This window comes from Solanum pennellii, chromosome 12 (assembly GCF_001406875.1).
Source record: "Solanum pennellii chromosome 12, SPENNV200".
NCBI lineage: Eukaryota > Viridiplantae > Streptophyta > Magnoliopsida > Solanales > Solanaceae > Solanum > Solanum pennellii.
The window spans coordinates 57,859,438-57,877,681 of NC_028648.1; the positions used below are offsets into that span (position 1 = coordinate 57,859,438).

The window sequence follows — 18,244 nt, forward strand, 5'->3', positions numbered from 1 at the left end:
CCCAGAAGATGAACCCCTTACTAAGGGACGGGTTAATCCGAATAACATACTCAAAATATAGGGTACATGGCGCAATTTCTCCTAGCATACGTAGAGCACAATTTCTACTTTTATTATGTAATGGGGGTGCGAAAGAGAAGTTTCCACATCGGTTCAACTTATCGTTTATTAATTTATAGATATACTAAATCATTATAAAATCATTAAAATATTTGATTATCAGTTATCGATTTGGTTATCAGCTTAATTGTTAATATTTGACACAAAATAACTAATTGAAAATCAATTAGAAATAAAGTGACAAACCAAATAAAACATGCACATAAGCTGACGTATTTTATCTTTTGCTCAAAAGCAGTAACACATTGTAGAGAATTTGAAACAGCTAGAGATAAAAATATGCAAGCAAAACACTAAGTCAAATGACTTCATATACCGAATTATATTAATATAATATTAATTTACTATTGAATTATCGATCAACCCATTGAGAAAAACTCAAATTGTTAAGGACCGCAACCTGATAATTAAAAAAAATCGTTATCATAGTCACTAAAACAATAATCCACTATCGATAAACCAATAACTTTTTTTTCCGTTCAATCGGTTTCGATTGATGGTAGAGAGAAAAGATTGACAGTTACAATGCTATACACTCAACAATTTGTACTTATGAAACATCCTGCTACAAAATTACAACAAAGAAAATCATCAAGCATACATGAATCATAGCAAATCCTTCTATTGACAATTTGACATTATCTGCTTCCTAAAATTTCAAAATCTATGACCACTAATACAAGGAGAAAGAGGAAACTCTGGGGTTAAGATGTTCCCAGTTAACAAAAAAAAAGAAAAAAGATTTGCCAGCTTTGAGTTTTAACTGTTAACTGTGCTTTCATGTTTACTTGTCTCCACCACCAAACATACCACCCATACCACCCATCATGTCCTTGGCAGAACCCATTTGCTTCATCAAGTTCTGCAAACCACCCATACCGCCTATTTGTTTCAACATCTGGGGAGGCAAGACTTTGCTCATGTGTTGTGCATTCATGTTTCGAGACAAGGCGCTCATCTCTCCCTTCTTTGGAATCTTAAGTCCCTTCATCTTACTCCATATCTTAGCCAGTCGTTTGTATTCCTCCATCATATCCATTACCTCGTGCACTTGGCGGCCGGAACCCCTGGCTATCCGCATAATTCGGGAGTCGGTCATAAGCTTAGGATTGGAACTATCCAATTCTGCAATTGTATTGGAACTTGAAATCGAACATCAAACTAAAAACAAATTAATGCATGAAAAATACGGAATTAGATCACTTGCCTTCATTAGTCATTGAGTCCATCATTGTCATGTATCGTTTAATTTTTGCCTGGCTTTCATTTTCACGTCCTTTTGGCATCAACTCTGCACTGAATCCTGGAAGCATGGAAAAAACCTACACCACATAGAAACATCAGCAACAGGTAAGATGATAATGAAGCATGCAGCTATGAATGAGGGGGAGAGAGAGAGCCAAAGATGGGAAAGAGTGGTTGAGCAAAATATTTAAATATTTAGGATTGACATATCCCTTCCAATTGTATTCAAGGAACTAGCAAATGATCATGAGCTTGCTCTAAGTTATCAATATTTATGGTTTATGCACAAATCATACCCAAGAGAGGAACCTTCAAGTATCTCACATTCATAATCCAAGGAGACGGAAAAATTGACGATGACGTCAAACATCATATTAAAGTGGGTTGGATGAAATGGAGGCTCAAATCCAGGGTACCGTGTGATAAGAATGTCTCATCAAGGCTTAAAGGTAAGCTCTATAGAGTTATGGTTAGACCAACATTGTAGCATGGGCAGAGTGTTGGCTAGTCAAGAACACCCACATCCAGAAGATGAATGTCGTAGAGATGAGGATGCTAAGATGAATGTGTGGGCACGCTAGGAGAGATCATTAGGAATTAAGTAATGCAGAGCAAGGTGAAAGTGGCTTCTACGGCAGACAAGATCACGAAAGCGAGGCTAAGATGTTTCGGGCATGTGAAAAGGAGGTGCGCATATGTGCTAGCAAGGAGGTGCGAGAGGTTGGTTGCAGCAGGAGTTAGGAGAGAGAAGGGTATGCCGAAGAACTGGGGCGCTTAGACAGAACATGCCACAACTTCAGCTTACTGAGGGCACGACCCTAGAAGGTATGAAGGTTGATGATTAGGGTAAGAGATTAGTAGATAGGTGAGTGTAGTCGCACTTTATGTGGGAGTGGCAGGAGTCTAACTTTCTCTTCTCTCCTCTCCTCCTTATTAGTAGTAATATTTAGTAGTCGTGTAGTTTCTTATCCTCTAGTGTATTGCTGTCTGTTGCTTCAGTCTTCCTACCCACAAAGGCAGAGGTGATCTGTGCACGTCCTACCCTCCCTGAACCCTAATTGTGTGATTACACTGGGGTATGTTCTTGTTGGTATCAGAATGAGCAGAATAAAATAGCTAACAAACCCAAGAGATATATACAACAAGAATTATAAACGTAATATAAGTAATGGCATAAGCGCCAAATGAATCGGATACTGATGAAACTTTTCCAACCCAAATGTTAAGGATGTTGACACCAAAAAGCAAAAACTACCGAAAAAATAGAGTTTTCAGGATATAGAAAATTTAAAGCAAGCAAGTAGCAAACCTGGCCAATGGGGCCCATTTTAAGTATGTTCTGAAATTGCTCATACATAATCCTCAAGGTAAAATGTCCTTCCGATAGCTTCTGAAGAAGTTCAGGCTGTTGATCCATCGGGACAACCTCATGTATCTTGTCCATGAACCCAGACCAATCACCCATGCCTGGTGGAGAGCGACACAATAAGACAATAGACATCAGCAATATCTAGTACCTCAAATAAGCAGAGATGGTTCAGGGTTAAAAATTCAAATAGCAGTAGAGAGATGAAAATGTATGCAAGCAGAGGGATGCAAACCTAAAAGACGGCTGACAAATGGCTTAACATCAAAAACTTCAAACTCGTCCATGTGTTCACCAGTTCCAATAAAAATGACGGGACTTTTTGTTGCAGCAACTCTGCATAGAAGAGTATCATATAAATATCGCTTGTTCACTCCCAAAATTAGGTTATAAATTTCATTGTGAAAAACTATTTGGTGAAACTAATTCCACTTTAAAAATTCAAAATACGAAAAAGAAGTACTTGTAAGCAAAAGACGGATAAATCAGAACAGGGCAGTAAAATTTGTGGGTTAATCAAGGCTTAAGAAAAAATGTATATATCTTAGATGGAAAACAGTAGAAGTTGTGGCTTTAGTGCTGTAGGAACCAATTCGAAAGCTTCAAATTTCAACCCTTAACCAGCATCTCATTTTTTTCCCATACAAATCATGTATGGATCAACAAATCAAACTTGTCAGAAAAAGAGGAATAGTCTTTTTTATGGGGTAGACAAAAGATAATAATTTACAACAGGAACATGTTCTATAGCTCAGATGAGCGATTATGTAACTGAAAGAGGTTATTAGAAGAGATGTTACCTAACAAAAGAACAAATGAAACTAAATGACTGCAACTGACATGGCAAATATTTTAATCCTTGAAGTTGCCTAGACGTGCTCGAAGGCATATTTTAGTTTAGTTGCACAAGAGTGCTCATTATCAATAGAAGGCATACTTTATAAATGCTACATCAACAGGTTGCTAGAGGGAGGTGGAAGCCATCCCATGGAATTAGTCGAGGTGCATGCATGTTGGCCAGGACACCACGGTTATAAAAAGAAGTGCTACGATAGCAGCAAGGAAACTTACGCACTGAGGGCACCACCTCCTTTTGCATGACCATCCATCTTAGTAACAATTACAGCTCCAACTGCAACACTTTGCTTAAATGCTTGAGCTTGATCAAAGGCAGCTTGACCAATACTGCTATCCATAACAAAAATCACAAGATCTGGTTTCTGGGAAACCAAATAGAAAGATTAGCATTTCTTATTCAAGCTAACCATCCACCTGGAGCATAGTAAAACATACCGTTGCTTCAGCAACTTGTCGCATCTCTTCAAAAAGAGCAGCTTCTTGTTTGTGGCGTCCACTTGTATCAACAATTATTAGATCACAATTTTCCTTCTTAAATGTTTCAACACCATCAACTGCTATTTTCACAGGGTCTGACTCCGTGTAGCTGTTGCAGAAACATACATTAAATCAAAATACAACATTACCTATAGTTTTACTTAGAAAAGAAACGTAGTTCAACACAACCTAAATGGTTGATTACTAAGAGCAGACTACTCAATCCATTCAGAAATAAATGAGGATGTTCTTTTTCTTTTTCATGAGGGTTGAAGCAATTAGGAAAAAGGAGTTCAAGGAAATGTCCATTTCCATTTCAAGAGAGAGAGAGGGATATCACTGGTGAGAGCTCTTGAGCAAACTAGCTTTAAGATACTCCAGAGAAACAAACAAAAAAAACAAGTAGCTTAAGGACTTCTGTCCATAATTGAAAATAAAAATTGAATCAAAACATATATGCAACCCTAAGCCAAATTAGAATGAAATATTTCATTTTCTTTACACATTGCATACTGATTGCCAGTCAGCTGACAACTATTGACTTTAATCACTTTGAAAGTTTTTTCTTTTTAATACAAGTGTTAGAATAGGAATAGGTATATACAATCCTACTTAGAATAAGTATTTCCCATAATAAGTAATCTCTTTGACAAGTCTTCGCAAAGAAAAAATGCAGCTCACTTTGTCCTCCAACTCCTTATCTAAATCAACTTTAAAATATGTGATCCCTATGCCTATGACATTGTTTATCAATTTACTAGACAGTATGTAGAATATCTTCAGAAAGTACGATGTAGAACATTCATGATCAACAGATTATAGCCTCTCAAGCTTCTTAGAATGCATAGAGAAGGTAACACTAATAGATTGAGAAGAGGAGAACCTCCCATAAAAGGGTATCTTTGCTTTTGTGGCATTCTGCTTCAATTGATCGAAAGCACCAGCTCTAAATGTATCAGCACACACTAAAGCTGGTTTCCAACCTTTTTTCTGGTGGTAATATGCATACTTTGTACATGTTGTTGTCTTTCCAGACCCTATAATAATGAATTATAAACAAATAAGGGTATCAATTTTAAATTGTGAAAAAGATGAATGAGAAAAATGGAAGGGCATTAGACATATGTCCTCACTCAAATTCCTATAGCCACTTTGAAAGTGACTTAGTTAAGTGGTAGTCACCAAATTGTTAAGGTATCATATGATATAAATCAAGAGTACAAAGTTGTATCAACTCACCTTGCAAACCAACAAACATGACAATACTGGGTTTCCCTTTTTTCGGTGTAAAAGAAGGCTTCCCAGGATCCAATATTTTGCAGAGCTCATTAAAAACCGCCTATACATGAGAAATTTTTTATCTTAGGTCAATAAAAGAATGTGAGAGAGTTGTAAAAAGCAAGTGAGTGTGTATTTGCTGGCAGTTCTTTTTTTGCCCCATTCTTTCTTCTTCGAGTTCAAGCTGCTGTGACTATTTTCTTCTTCAGCCTTTTATCCCTTTCTCTTCTCTTATGTCTTCTTCAGATGTTATTCTCCTTTTTCTTTTCTTCAATAGAATAAACATGAGATTTCTTTACCTAGTCTTGAAGATTGTCACACGATAGCACCTTAAACTTATATAAATCTACAGTAAGTTTTGTTTGAAGTAATGTTTGGGGTTACATCTGAAAGTGTATCACATACTAAATAAGCAGGGGAGGATGAAGCTTTAAACTACTAGATTCATCGGAACCCAATACTTTTGCAGAGCATAAATTTATGAGTAAACATACACTGAAATTGCAATAAATAGTATACATAAACCTATAACTTTAAGAATACAATGTGTTCAAGATTGATACTTATAAAGTTTGAACCTATAAACCTTAAAATTTATATCAATGTGCAGCTGAGAATGTCTTACTAAATTCAAAAGTCTGAAACAGATTCTATGAATGTGTTGCTAAGTTGGTCCATGATATTACTGAGGAAGATATTATAACGGAGCATCTTAACTTGCAAGAATTTTTCGGAAATTTGCATTGGCTATTGCACAAAGAAAGACAAGGTCACTAGGTGAATGAGGATCTATCTTTATAATTTTAACTCTTTAAGTTAATTCTTTATACTGTACTTATTAGCTTTGAGTATTTGTTCTACTTCCAAGTTGAATGGTAGTTGTTTCACTCCATACTTGCAACATTTCTGCCATCAAAGTTCTAAGTCTAACTTGTATATCATTCAAACGTGAGAGGAACTGGCAGCATGTAAGACGAACAATTCAGTATATATAATTACTAAGCCATGTTTCAATTTTCAGCTAGAAAAATGTATCCAAAATAAGCAAATTACTTCATTCAACAACGGGTTCCAACTAAAAAGTAAACGAACGAACGAACCTGTTGGATGATCCTACGCTTGTTATGTCCAGCAGCAAGATCGTCAAGATTGACAATTTTCTTAATATTAGTGGTCATATCACGAACAAGCTTAAACTGAACATCAGCTTGAAGAAGAGCACGAGTGATTTCATTGAGGCATTCGTTCAGAACTTTCTCATCAATAATTGTCGCATTGCTCATCTGCTGGAGAGCACGCGATATGCTCCCCCCTAATTCTGCTAACACCATATTGAATTAACAAATCGATTATTGAATCAAGAATTGGACGATGATGATCGATAATTAGGGCTAAGAATAAGAATTATGAGATAATTTTAGGGTTTTGAATCAACAATTCCCCAAATGATGAATATTGGTGAGGATGGAGAGGTTTGGAACTGAAAAATAAAACCCGGCTCTCAATATGAGTTTCACTGTATATATTATGTATAATATATAATTGAAGTATCCAATAAATGATTCTATATGGTGTTCTATAGTAGTAATAATTTGTAGTCCTATATGATGTTAATTGTGTATAATCTCATTCAAAATATCCGTGTTTACTTATTTAATTATGTGTATTAAAGTTTACGTATGACGGGTTGAGGCTAAATTAAAAATTACTTTTATGTATTACTCTCCCTGTCTAATAATAATTGTCTACTATTGACTTACCAAATCACTTAAATTAACATAAATAATAAGAGTAATAGTATTATGTGACTTGTTTTCTTTTNCATCTACATATACTAAAACAAATTTTTTATATTCTCCAAATATTTGATCCATTTTTCTTTGGAAAATTGGAGGTGCTGTTTTTAATCTAAATGACATAACTAACCATTCAAAATGTCCTTCAGGACAGGTAAAAGCTGTCCATTCTATACTATCTGGATGCATTTTTATCTGCCAATATCCTGACTTACAATCAAATTTGCTAAAAATTGTTTTTCCTTGGATTTTATTTATTAATTCTGTTTTGTCTGGTAATTTATAATCGTCTGTTCTAGTATTATCATTTAGTCTTTTGTAATTGGCAAAAGTATTCATTACCCCCCTGTACTTGAAGCTTTTTATTCAGTGTACACCTAAACTTTATTTTGTTTCAATTACCCCCCTGAACTTGCTTATTCATCGAACACGTACACCTTTTCTGTCCACCTGGCATAGAAACTGAAATTAAACTCTACAAAGCGCGTGAGACAGCGATTTTTTGCCACATCAAAAAGTTACAACGGTAATATACGTAAAAAATCTATTTTTTCTTTAATATTTGGCTTATTTTAAGAATTTTTCTCTCTCTATTCTCTAGCTATTCAATGCACCATTTAAGGCCAAAAAGCATGGCCTTTGCTTCTGCCCAGTTGCTGGTTCCAGCAGAAAGGCTGAGATACATTAGAACAATGATCCAAATAATCTTTTATGTTTTTCATTTTATTCTTCTTTATCTCTTCTCCATTTTCAAATTTCAGATTTTTCTCAAGGGCTTCGGGAATCCTCTTCTTGAAACACAATCCATCAAGTTCCAAATCAAAATTTTTCCTCTTATAGAAAAACTCTTTTGCATCTTCAACTCTATGAGCTGCAGCATATCTCTTAATCAAATACCATAAGTTTTTTCATTAACCAAATTTCCTCTCTTAGACATTTCGTCAAGCACTTGGTTGAGTTCATCAAACGTCTCATACGACCGAGAATATCGAGAATTTCATTGAAAGATTCAGTTTTTGGTGAATACCTTCATGGATTTTCACCTGCTAAGAGAGAGTTTGATTTGTGAATTGTGAAGGTTGGTATTATCTAGGTGACAATATTTATCTAGGTGGCAAAATATTTAACTAGGTGACAAAAATATTTATCTGGGTGTCGTGCGCGTGTGGACACGATCGTAGTGAGTGGACATAAAGGGGTACGTGTTCGATGAATAAGCAAGTTCAGGGGGGTAATTGAAACAAAATAAAGTTTAGGTGTACACTGAATAAAAAGCTTCAAGTACAGGGGGGTAATGAATACTTTTGCCTTCTTTTTTTTTAGTCAAGTCTCAAAAAGAATTATTTTTATATTAACAATTTAATTATAAGCTATTTATTTTACGGTTAATGAAATGATTTACAGTCACTCAAATTTCTATCATTCATTTTGGACTGCAAGAAGTATTATTTTATTATTTGACTATATTAAATTTAATGTTTTGAGAAATGTGTTAGATGATAAATAGTATTTAATAGCAAGGGTATGATAGACACAAACGATAAATTATCTCTTGATTTTCTAAACTGGACAAGTATTGTTAGAGTTTTAGTATAGTGGCCAACTATTGTTGGACGGAAGTACGTTTTTATTATTATTTAGGCTTCTTTAGACACAATTTTATTATTGAGGATTTGTAATTATAAATTGAGTTTGCTATAATGTGTATCGACTATATTTTCCCGATGAATATGACTAAAAATATAAATATAAACTAAACTGAAATAGAGTAAATCTCACAATGTGATCTTTTTAAATGTGATAATTGAGTTAAATTCAATGCATAAAATATTCAAATCTTCTCGTTTGAAATGAGATTCTCAAATATTACTGCTGCAATGTTTATTCTGAACATCCAAAATGGAAAGATGAATTTTCATTTACAAAAATGAAAATCAAACAAATATGCTCAAGTGTTCTTCATCCATCATCATACATGTTTGTTAGGATTCCATGAAACATGTTTCTTCAAATTATGCATATAAATTCTTAAATTAGTTGTATTGTGTTTAAATTTTGTATTTATCGCTTTAATAAATATGTATTAATTTATCAACAAATTTTATACTCCTATATCAATAAATTTTATACTCTTATATTGATATAGTGAAATTGCTCCTCTATGCTTGTGGATTAGATGACGCCAACCCAACTACGTTAAATTTGTATCGAACCACGTTAAATTTGTGTCTTTACTTTCGTTATCATCAACTTACTATAATTAAACAAAAGGTCACATTACAATAATTGTTTTATTTTGCATCGCATTATCATAACTTGTTAACTTTCGTTCAACATTCATACAAACGCTTCAAGGAGAATTAATAGACGTTTGTGGTGTATATGCAATAGATACATTTGATACACAAATACTGGTGATAGTAGTTGTTAGCACAAAAATACAGAAATTAAAATGAAGTATAGTTAATTACCATCAAAATTCAACATCACTCAGCTAACAGAGGTATGGAGTATCATGTTAGAAGCTGGTTAGCATCAAAACCTTCATTACACAAAAATGCACAACAAATACCTTTTGCCTATTAATAGAAGAACTTCATTGATTTTTGAATATATATATATATATATATATATATTGAAGGCAGCGAAAAATTCATACCCAAAGGAAACAAGATTATAATATGAACATCAACATTCAGCTTGACGATTTTAGACCTTCATATTGGAATTTTGGATGATGTCCCCGGTGTGCAGCGTCATTGGAATCATCGGTACAAGTTGGCATGCCCTAGAAACCGTAAGTACAACTCTCAGATCTGACAACAGATACGATAATACGTTCAGTAAAACATCTGATATCAAGGTTAACAAGTGCCAGAAGGAATGCTCCATCTCTTTCTTTCAACATTCGGCACATTAGAACACATCTGATTTGAATCCAAGAAGACAGTTGCTTTGCTGAGCTTGCCGCAACTGTGTTTTTAAAGCATAATTGTTCATCTGTGAAAAGACAATGAAATCAGAAAATCAAGAGTGGAGAAACTTATATCTTCTTTAATTCCCTAAAACTAAAATGTACCTTCTTTTTTTACATCAACGTTGCATAATCGTCAATCTGAAACATTTTTCTAGTAGAACGAAGATTACAGACAGTATGATGTGAAGACATAAAAGTTGCCATGAAACAATAGCAAAATAGTATTATCAGATGATAAAAAGTCGAGCAAACGGGTATTAAGATATCTTCTCTTAACATTTCTGAACTTAATCCTTGATATCTTTCATTTTCTGTCCAGTGTTGAGTAAAAACTACAGAAAGACATTTCATTGATCTACTAGACCTAAATCCTAAAATAGTTAGTGATAACATCTATGTAGCTTTTCATCCCTTCTCTTAAAGGCGTTTGATATTAATTTTGATTATTCTGAAAATATACTCAGGTAATTAAGAGGTTTATCCCTCTATCAGTTGTTAGGTTATTTGTTGTTAGCCATATGCCCATATTGGAAGTTACATTTCCAGCTTTAATAGCATCGATGCGACGCCTGAATTTACTTAGGTTCTTTTTTGTTAACATTATGGAGGTTAAGTTTCCAATATTAATAGCAATCATGCTAACGTTTGTACTCGTTCTTACAGAATTAGGCAAGGGTACCAAAGTTGCACTTGAGCCGAGGGTCTTTCGGAAAATTCTCTCTAGTGTATACTCTACCCTCCCCAAACACCACTTGAGAGATTTCACTTGGTATGCTGTTGTTGTTGGCAAGGGTATCGACGCTCTTTTCTCAGTGCAACAAATTTCAGCAACATTCTCTTCCTTCCAATTACTGTTAATCTCTCCATGTCACATTGAAAGGACTGCTTCCCTTATTGATCCAAGGAATGTCACACTGATAAACTTAATTTAGCTATACATTTCCTTTGATAATTCAATACGTACCCGTTTATCCTAGAAAGGTCTGCTTAAGAAAACAATTCTAGAGTGCACATGTATATAGTTTAATCAACTACTAATTTTAACATGAATATTACCAAAAAGGATTTGGATAAGCAGATAGACCAAGAAGAGTAATCAGGCCTTCCATTGGTGAAGCAGATAGGCAAAGAATCTCAAAGTATGGTGACAATATAAAGTTCATTGCAATTCGTCGCAAGTCATGGCTAAAATGAGGAATTTATGAAGGTAGAACATTCACCTCAAGAGTTCTTAATTGCTCTTTACCCTGAGCAATCAGTTGCTTTAATTGCTGCACTTCCTGGCTCCTTTCATCATACTCTTTCTGACGTTCATGTTGAATGACCACTGCCCTCTTGAGAATGGCATCATCTTTACGAAGCATTTCTATTTGCGCTTTCAACATTATATTTTCCTGCTAATTGATGAATAGTCAACACCCACAGGAACAAATAAATGGAAGTAAATAAACCAGCAGGTCAAATTGTGGCAATTCTCACGAGCTGAAGCACCACAACCTTGCATTGTTGCTGATAAAATCAGGTAAACGAGTCTTGGAATGTATAGAGAACATTACTAACTATTCTCTTACCTAAGATATAATAGTTATACCCAAAAAACTGTGATCGTGTTTTCCTGACCCTAATCCTTGGCAAGAAATTCATTTCCTAGACACCTAGAACTCATGGATTAAATGGAAAACATGCATTAACAGTACCAACCTTGTGAAAATTTTGAGCTGCCTCAGCACCTGCACGTGAGCTAATGCATTTCTCTAAGCTCTCCAACAGTCTAGTAGCTCGAGCCCTGGCATCATCTATGCTTGTAGCAGTCATCATTTCCTGCACAAAACAATCCACCCATTCTACACCATTGGCAGGAAAATTGTTTTCAGCTGAAGGATCTTCTGACTGAGCAGCCGGCCCAGTGGTAGGCTTCATACCTGTTGATTTTTTATGAAAATAAGAATCTTTCAATTGAAAATATTTGGAAATCACCTTCCTGATTAATCAAGGATTAACATAATGATACTACAACATGCCCTCCCCACCCCCACCCCCCCCAAATCCCACCAAGAGAAACACAAATGTAAGATTTCAACTTCCTAACTGTAAATTTGAGTAGTGGTAAGTTAGATAGCTATGCACCAAAGACAGACAAACACTAGTTAACTTTAATATGTAGATGTATACAAAGATTGTATGCACGTGAATGGACAGTTTTCATACACATGCAAATGACCTTCAGATTAAAAGGTGTCAAGTGGTGGATAGCGTCAACCTTGGACAAATTAAAACAAGTTGAGTCAATAAACATGCCGCCCCACGTCTGATTAGGTCAAGGTGAGTTGATAAACGGGACATAACCAAAACTACCAAGCTCAAGTTCGAGGTTGGACAGGTTAAAATTTTACGAGCTAAAACTGAAAACTCCAAGGTGTCAAATAAATGGGTCGGGTCAAATTTAGGGGTTAAAGCAGGCCGGAATTACTATACATGTTACACTCCAACCCGCCCTAATGTTGATTTGGTCAATTTGGATTGGCATCATATCACAACCAGCCGTATTACGTTTTTGATGGGTTGCACTTTTATGGACCAAATTTGACACCTCCAACTCGTGAACTTATCAGTAACAAATGATAATTTCCAATTACAAGATTCAGTATCTGTTGTTGACCAACTGGATGAGCACCACCACATCCTTCCAAAAAACCTTTAAGTAGTGTCTTCTTTGCGGGGTCCGGGTGGGCAATTTGAGATCCTTAATAAGTATGACAGCAAACAGTCCTACATGCCACTGATATATTCACCAACTGGATATACATCTTTTCGTTCCTTAATAATGGCACATATATTTCTGTCATTGACGATAAATTATACTTCTCGCAGACCAATTTTGCACTTATATGCTACTTAAAAATATATATATGCACACACATATACACTTGTGTTGCACCTAGTAACTATAAAAAAAACAAATCTTTTGAACATCACTTCACCAGCAACCTGATGAAGGGATTATGTGATTACAAGTACCATTTTCGATCTCTTCTGTATCCGACTTTCCATCTAAATATTCGATGCGTAGCTCATGCAGACTCCTAATAGCAGCATCCAGGTCATTGCCAGATTCTTCCAATGCTTTCTCAAGTAGCTGAACAGTCATGAAAGCGAAACAATTATTTGGTGACTCGTTAGACAAAATTGAAAATACACCACAAGGTGTTTAACAGACTAAGTAATCAAATAAATCTCTATACTTGTATGTTATAAGAATGGAAAATTCGTTATTCTTACTATTTCTCATGCAGGAACCTTTTTGAAGATTCAAAAGCATTTAAAATTCATAGGAAAAGCAGGTTAAAACTGCATACGCAACAAAAAGAGGATATCTTTTTCTTAGGGTAGCGCGGTGCATTAAAGCTCCCTCTATGCGCAGAGTAAGGACCCGACCACAAGGGCCTATTGCACGCATCCTTACTTTGCAAAAATGCAAGAGAGCTATTTCCAAAGCTTGAACTTGTAACCTCCTGGTCACATGGAGACAACTTTACAAGCTACTCCAAGGCTCCCTTCCCTTCAGTTACATAGTGTATACTTAATACTAATATACATAGTTCTACATACTAATACATACTATCTAACTAGTGCCCATTTGGATTGACTTTTATTTTAGATGTTCTTAAGCAGTTTTGAAGTATTTGGGTAAAATTTATTTTTATGCTTATAAACACTTACTTTAAAGCCAAAATAACAAAAATTAGCCAAAAATCACAAATTAGAAATCTGGCTTTTGAACAGACCCATAGTCATACATACGAATAACCCAATTTTGCTAAACTAGATGGCTATATATTAGCATATTCTACAGCTACTACGTCAACAATTGAATCTCCAGTTACTAGAACCATGACGGACCAAGTGAAATTTATAAATAGATATGAAGGAAAAGAACAATACCTGAGTATGAATATCTGGAAATAAAGCTCTCAGCTGATCGAAAAGAATTGAAGAGGTGCTGTAGCAAGAAGAACGAAGCTTCTTTGAAACCGGAGATGATGCTGAAATCGACGATGGTGATTGTAAATCTTCGAAGAAGGATCTCTTGCGGCAAATAATTGCAGCCATTGATTAATCTCCCTTACAGTGATTGAGAGATTGATTGTTTGATCGGAGATTTAAGGAGTAGGGCGGTAGGTTTAGGGGATTTGAAGCTTTTCTTGAGCGGTACGCCGCCTGGAGGAGGTGAGTCCATTTATATAACAAGGATTTTGTGGACTGTTCAAAGCGGTGAACGTTGGCAAAAGGGATTTTCAAAAATGATACGTAAATATGTATTAAACTTATTTCAAATAATATTTATGTTTTTTTAATTTTGGGTTTGTACAAATAAATATTTAAATTTATAGAAAGTTAAACAAATATATACACATATCCTTCATGACAGTTATATATAATTTTTTATCTTACATGGTGTCCTACTTGTATTATGTCAGCTAGAATTCATGTATCTATTTATTCAAGTTTATACGAATTTAAGTGTCTACTTATACATGTTGAAAGTCGAAGGGCATAAATGTGAAATGAGACTAAGTTAAATAACACATTTATGCATGACATTATACATAAATATTCCTTTAACTTGGTCTCGTTTCACATCTATGTCCTCCAACTTTGAGTATGCCTAAATAGACACTTAAACTTGTATAAAATTAAACAAATAGAAACAAATGTTCTACCTGGCACCCTACATGGAAATTTGTGTGCTACGTAGTATCCTATATGTATTGTGACAGGTAGGACTCGTGTGTCTATTTGTTCAACTTTATACAAATTTAATTGTCTATTTGTACACACTCAAAATTGATGGACATAAATGAAAAATGAGTTTAAGTTAAAGGATATATTTATGTATTATGCCTTTTCAAAAATATGTAAATGTTGTCAAGAAAGATATAGAGGAATCCAATCCACTGATGGATGATTACGAGCCCGTTTGGATTGACTTAAAAATCAATTAAATCTATTACTTCTGTTTGACAAATATCAAAAATAAGTTTAAAATGACTTAAAATAAGTTTTTAAGTGTTTGACAAGGTGAAAAATAACTTAAAATAAGTCAGAAATCAAAAATAAATCTCCCCTTATTTTTTATTTTTAACTCAAAAGCTATTATTTTTTAAGCCAATCCAAACGAAAACTACTTCTAAATTGTAATAATAAAAGAATATAAGAAAAAATGGAGTACTAACTCCTTCGTTTGGGATGGGATTAAACCTAGAAAATAATTGGAAATGAGAGGTTACATTCTCTTTGTAATTAAAAATTTTTGATTCCAACTAGTTTTGTAGTGTCAACTTCATTAGTAATGTCGTTAAAATTAAATTCCAAGACTTGGAACAAATCTTTACAGTTGTCATTCAAGTTGTTGCTCAAAAAATCTGAAGAATTAGAGTAGTCATACTCCTATTTAATACTACACATAAAATATAAATATACTCTTTAACTTGACTTTAACTTACATTTATATCCTCTTACGTTAGATATACATAAGTATACACTAATTTAAATAAAGTTGAACATATAGATAGCAAATGAAAATTTTCGTCTTACGTGGTGTCCTATGTGTATTGTGACTTATGTGTGTACTTGTTCAACTCTATACAAGTTAAAGTGTCTATTTGTGTCTCGTGCACATCCAAAGTTAGAATTTATAAATGTGAAATAAAATCAAATTAAAAGGTACATTTATGTATTATATATGCCTTAATACTATTAAGCTTTGTTACATTTAAAAACAGAAAGGGAAAAAAAAGAACTGTACCAAAATCTCTAAACAACTACTCACAACAAACAAACTACAACAAAAACTAAAGCTGTCCAAAGGAAGCATCCAAGAGACGATAATAATTTGTTGCTATTTGATCTTACAAAACTTGCTCTGTTGAGTGTTGAAATGTGTTGTACTGTTTTTATTGGCACTGTTTTAGAGTCCCCACAATGTCCAATCCCTGAATCCAACAATGTCTCTAAATCATCTCCAAGCCCATTTTCTTTATTGTAACAAAGCCCATCATTGTTTGAAAGCTTCATTTTCCTTCTCATTCTCCAAACCATGTCTCTTTTAAATGGAATAGGACCACTCAACATGTTATTATTTAGCCTAAGCTCACTTATGTTATTTAAATTACCAAAACTCGATGGGATCGAGCTATTTAACTTGTTCCCATCGAGATGAAGGACTCGTAGCTTAGGTAATCGGCCTAGTGAATTTGGTATTGGACCTTGAAGATTCATGTTTGATAACCCTAAAATCATTAAGTTGTTGAAACCATCGAATGTGTTATCCGGTAGAGTAGCTGAGTCCATTGGATTTCCATTCAGGACTAAGGTTTGTAGAGAATTCAGTTTCTTGAGCGACACTGGGAATGGGCTTGTTAGACTATTGTAGCTTAAATCCAAAAGGATGAGATTGTTTAAGTTGTGGATCGAGTCAGGTATTGAACCAGAGAGGCGGTTACGGCTTAGGTCAAGCTTTATAAGCGAATGACAGCTCATGAGTGTGGATGGAATTGAACTCGTAAGGTGATTTTGGTTGAGGTCCAAGATATTTAACTGAGGGAAAGTTAAACTCGGAATAGAACCGGTTAGTTTGTTGTCGCTCAAATCTAATGACCTCAAACCGGTGATCCGACCCAGAGAGATGGGTATTGAACCATTAAGATTGTTCTTGTGAAGATCTAGAACTCTCAAACGGGTTAGGTTACCCAATTCATTAGGAATGGGCCCTGTGAACCCATTTTCCCTTAAAACTAGTGTTTGCAAAGTGGGCCCTAATTGGGCTAAAAATCCTGGAATGGGCTGAGGATTGTTACTAAAGCAACGATAGAAGAACAAAATTCGAAGGTGTGGAAGTTTCCTAACTGAAGGTGAAATGAAGGAATGAGTCGAGTCACACGTAGGAAACGCTGTGTCATCGGACAATGCACCGAAGGAAAGTGAGACAACATGGTACACATTGTCATTATCCGGCATGCACTCAATACCATGCCATCGACCACGACAAACATCAGGGATATCGGTGGCCCAATCGTTCCCCGTAGCCCTCATAATGTCGTAAACGGCTTCTTGCTCACGAGGATCGGTTCGTGCACGATTGTTATTCATCGAGAAGCCGGTTTGTGGAGCATCGACTAGAGCAGAAGGTGCACCGGAATCCGACATTATAACGGTGAATGACAACCCTAGAGGAAAGAAGAAAAAAGATAGTAGTAGTAGAGGTATTTGTATTGAGAGAAAAAGGGCCATTTTTGGAATATGAATGAAGTGACAAACTTGGTTGTATTTTTAGGGGCTGTTTTATAATACAAATATTTATGACAATGACCAGGTTGGGGAGTGTGACAAGTGAATGAAAATTGGTGGGTGCATAAATTAAAGTAGGATAATAATGTATTCACGAGTATGAGGAGGAGATGAAATAAATGCATGAGTTTATGTTGTTAATGAACATTTATTACTATCACGGGGTTTGAGCCTCAGTTAAATTAGGCCCACATACAAGTAGGCTTGCTTGGGCTCAATTAAAGAATCAGATTTTGGGCCGAAACTCTCAACTCAAAATGACGCGTGGTAAGGATGTATAAAATCGAATAAAAAATTGAGTCAAATTAAGAAAAAAGAATTCGATTAGTGGTTGGATTGATTTAATTTAGTGTTGAAAAAATACGATTATATTTGGATTGATTTGATTTTAACTAAAAAAAAATCAATCTGATATTATAAAATCATTTTAAAATTTTATTTTATACATAAAAATATTTACTTTGATATAATTTTTAAATATTTCTTATACTTTTTCATAGTTTTTAATCTTTTAATATATTATTTTAAGTTTAAAACTTAGAATTTTGGATGTTTCCATAAAACTTATATTCTACAGATATTGGTAATTATAATAAAACTTAAATCAAAATCAAATTAATACTAATCAAAAGAGAAAAATAATTTAACCTAAGAATAACAATAATATAGAATATTTATTCTTTGATTTTACATTGGTTAGATAATTTAAATACGTAATCTAATTTTTATTTCCTTTAATATTTAGCCATTTAACTAATACTTATTAAACTTATTTTAACA

The 18,244-nt window shown here is 34.4% G+C and overlaps 3 protein-coding genes across 3 annotated transcripts; all 3 read right to left on the bottom strand.

The window, feature by feature from the left end:
• Positions 1–571: 571 nt before the first annotated feature.
• LOC107007643 (signal recognition particle 54 kDa protein 2) lies at positions 572–6,675 on the bottom strand. Its single transcript, XM_015206336.2, has 9 exons — positions 6,445–6,675; positions 5,306–5,405; positions 4,950–5,103; positions 4,025–4,175; positions 3,803–3,951; positions 2,967–3,067; positions 2,675–2,832; positions 1,328–1,442; positions 572–1,245 (listed from the first exon to the last, which is right to left on the bottom strand). Exons 1-9 carry the CDS (start codon positions 6,673–6,675, stop codon positions 905–907), a joined length of 1,500 nt encoding a protein of 499 aa, XP_015061822.1. The 3' UTR covers positions 572–904.
• A 2,906-nt stretch (positions 6,676–9,581) lies between these two features.
• Positions 9,582–14,227, bottom strand: LOC107005705. Its single transcript, XM_015204347.2, has 5 exons — positions 14,060–14,227; positions 13,136–13,253; positions 11,819–12,039; positions 11,338–11,511; positions 9,582–10,140 (listed from the first exon to the last, which is right to left on the bottom strand). Exons 1-5 carry the CDS (start codon positions 14,225–14,227, stop codon positions 10,057–10,059), a joined length of 765 nt encoding a protein of 254 aa, XP_015059833.1. The 3' UTR covers positions 9,582–10,056.
• Positions 14,228–15,829: 1,602 nt separating this feature from the next.
• LOC107005391 (protein TOO MANY MOUTHS) lies at positions 15,830–17,439 on the bottom strand. The gene has a single exon (XM_015203976.2). The coding sequence runs from the start codon at positions 17,405–17,407 to the stop codon at positions 15,944–15,946; it is 1,464 nt and encodes a 487-aa protein (XP_015059462.1). The 5' UTR covers positions 17,408–17,439; the 3' UTR covers positions 15,830–15,943.
• Positions 17,440–18,244: the final 805 nt, after the last annotated feature.

Bases quoted from the DNA above. Each gene is read 5' to 3' on its own strand.
- LOC107005705 (XM_015204347.2), bottom strand. From the start codon at position 14,227: ATGGCTGCAATTATTTGCCGCAAGAGATCCTTCTTCGAAGATTTACAA. The intron at 13,254-14,059 runs GTATTGTTCTTT...ATGACTGTTCAG, and splicing joins TTCCAGATATTCATACTCAG to CTACTTGAGAAAGCATTGGA. The intron at 12,040-13,135 runs GTACTTGTAATC...AAAAATCAACAG, and splicing joins TACAGAAGAGATCGAAAATG to GTATGAAGCCTACCACTGGG.
- LOC107005391 (XM_015203976.2), bottom strand. From the start codon at position 17,407: ATGGCCCTTTTTCTCTCAATACAAATACCTCTACTACTACTATCTTTT.
- LOC107007643 (XM_015206336.2), bottom strand. From the start codon at position 6,675: ATGGTGTTAGCAGAATTAGGGGGGAGCATATCGCGTGCTCTCCAGCAG. The intron at 5,104-5,305 runs GTGAGTTGATAC...TCATTATTATAG, and splicing joins CATGTTTGTTGGTTTGCAAG to GGTCTGGAAAGACAACAACA. The intron at 1,246-1,327 runs GCAAGTGATCTA...ATACAATTGCAG, and splicing joins GGACTCAATGACTAATGAAG to AATTGGATAGTTCCAATCCT.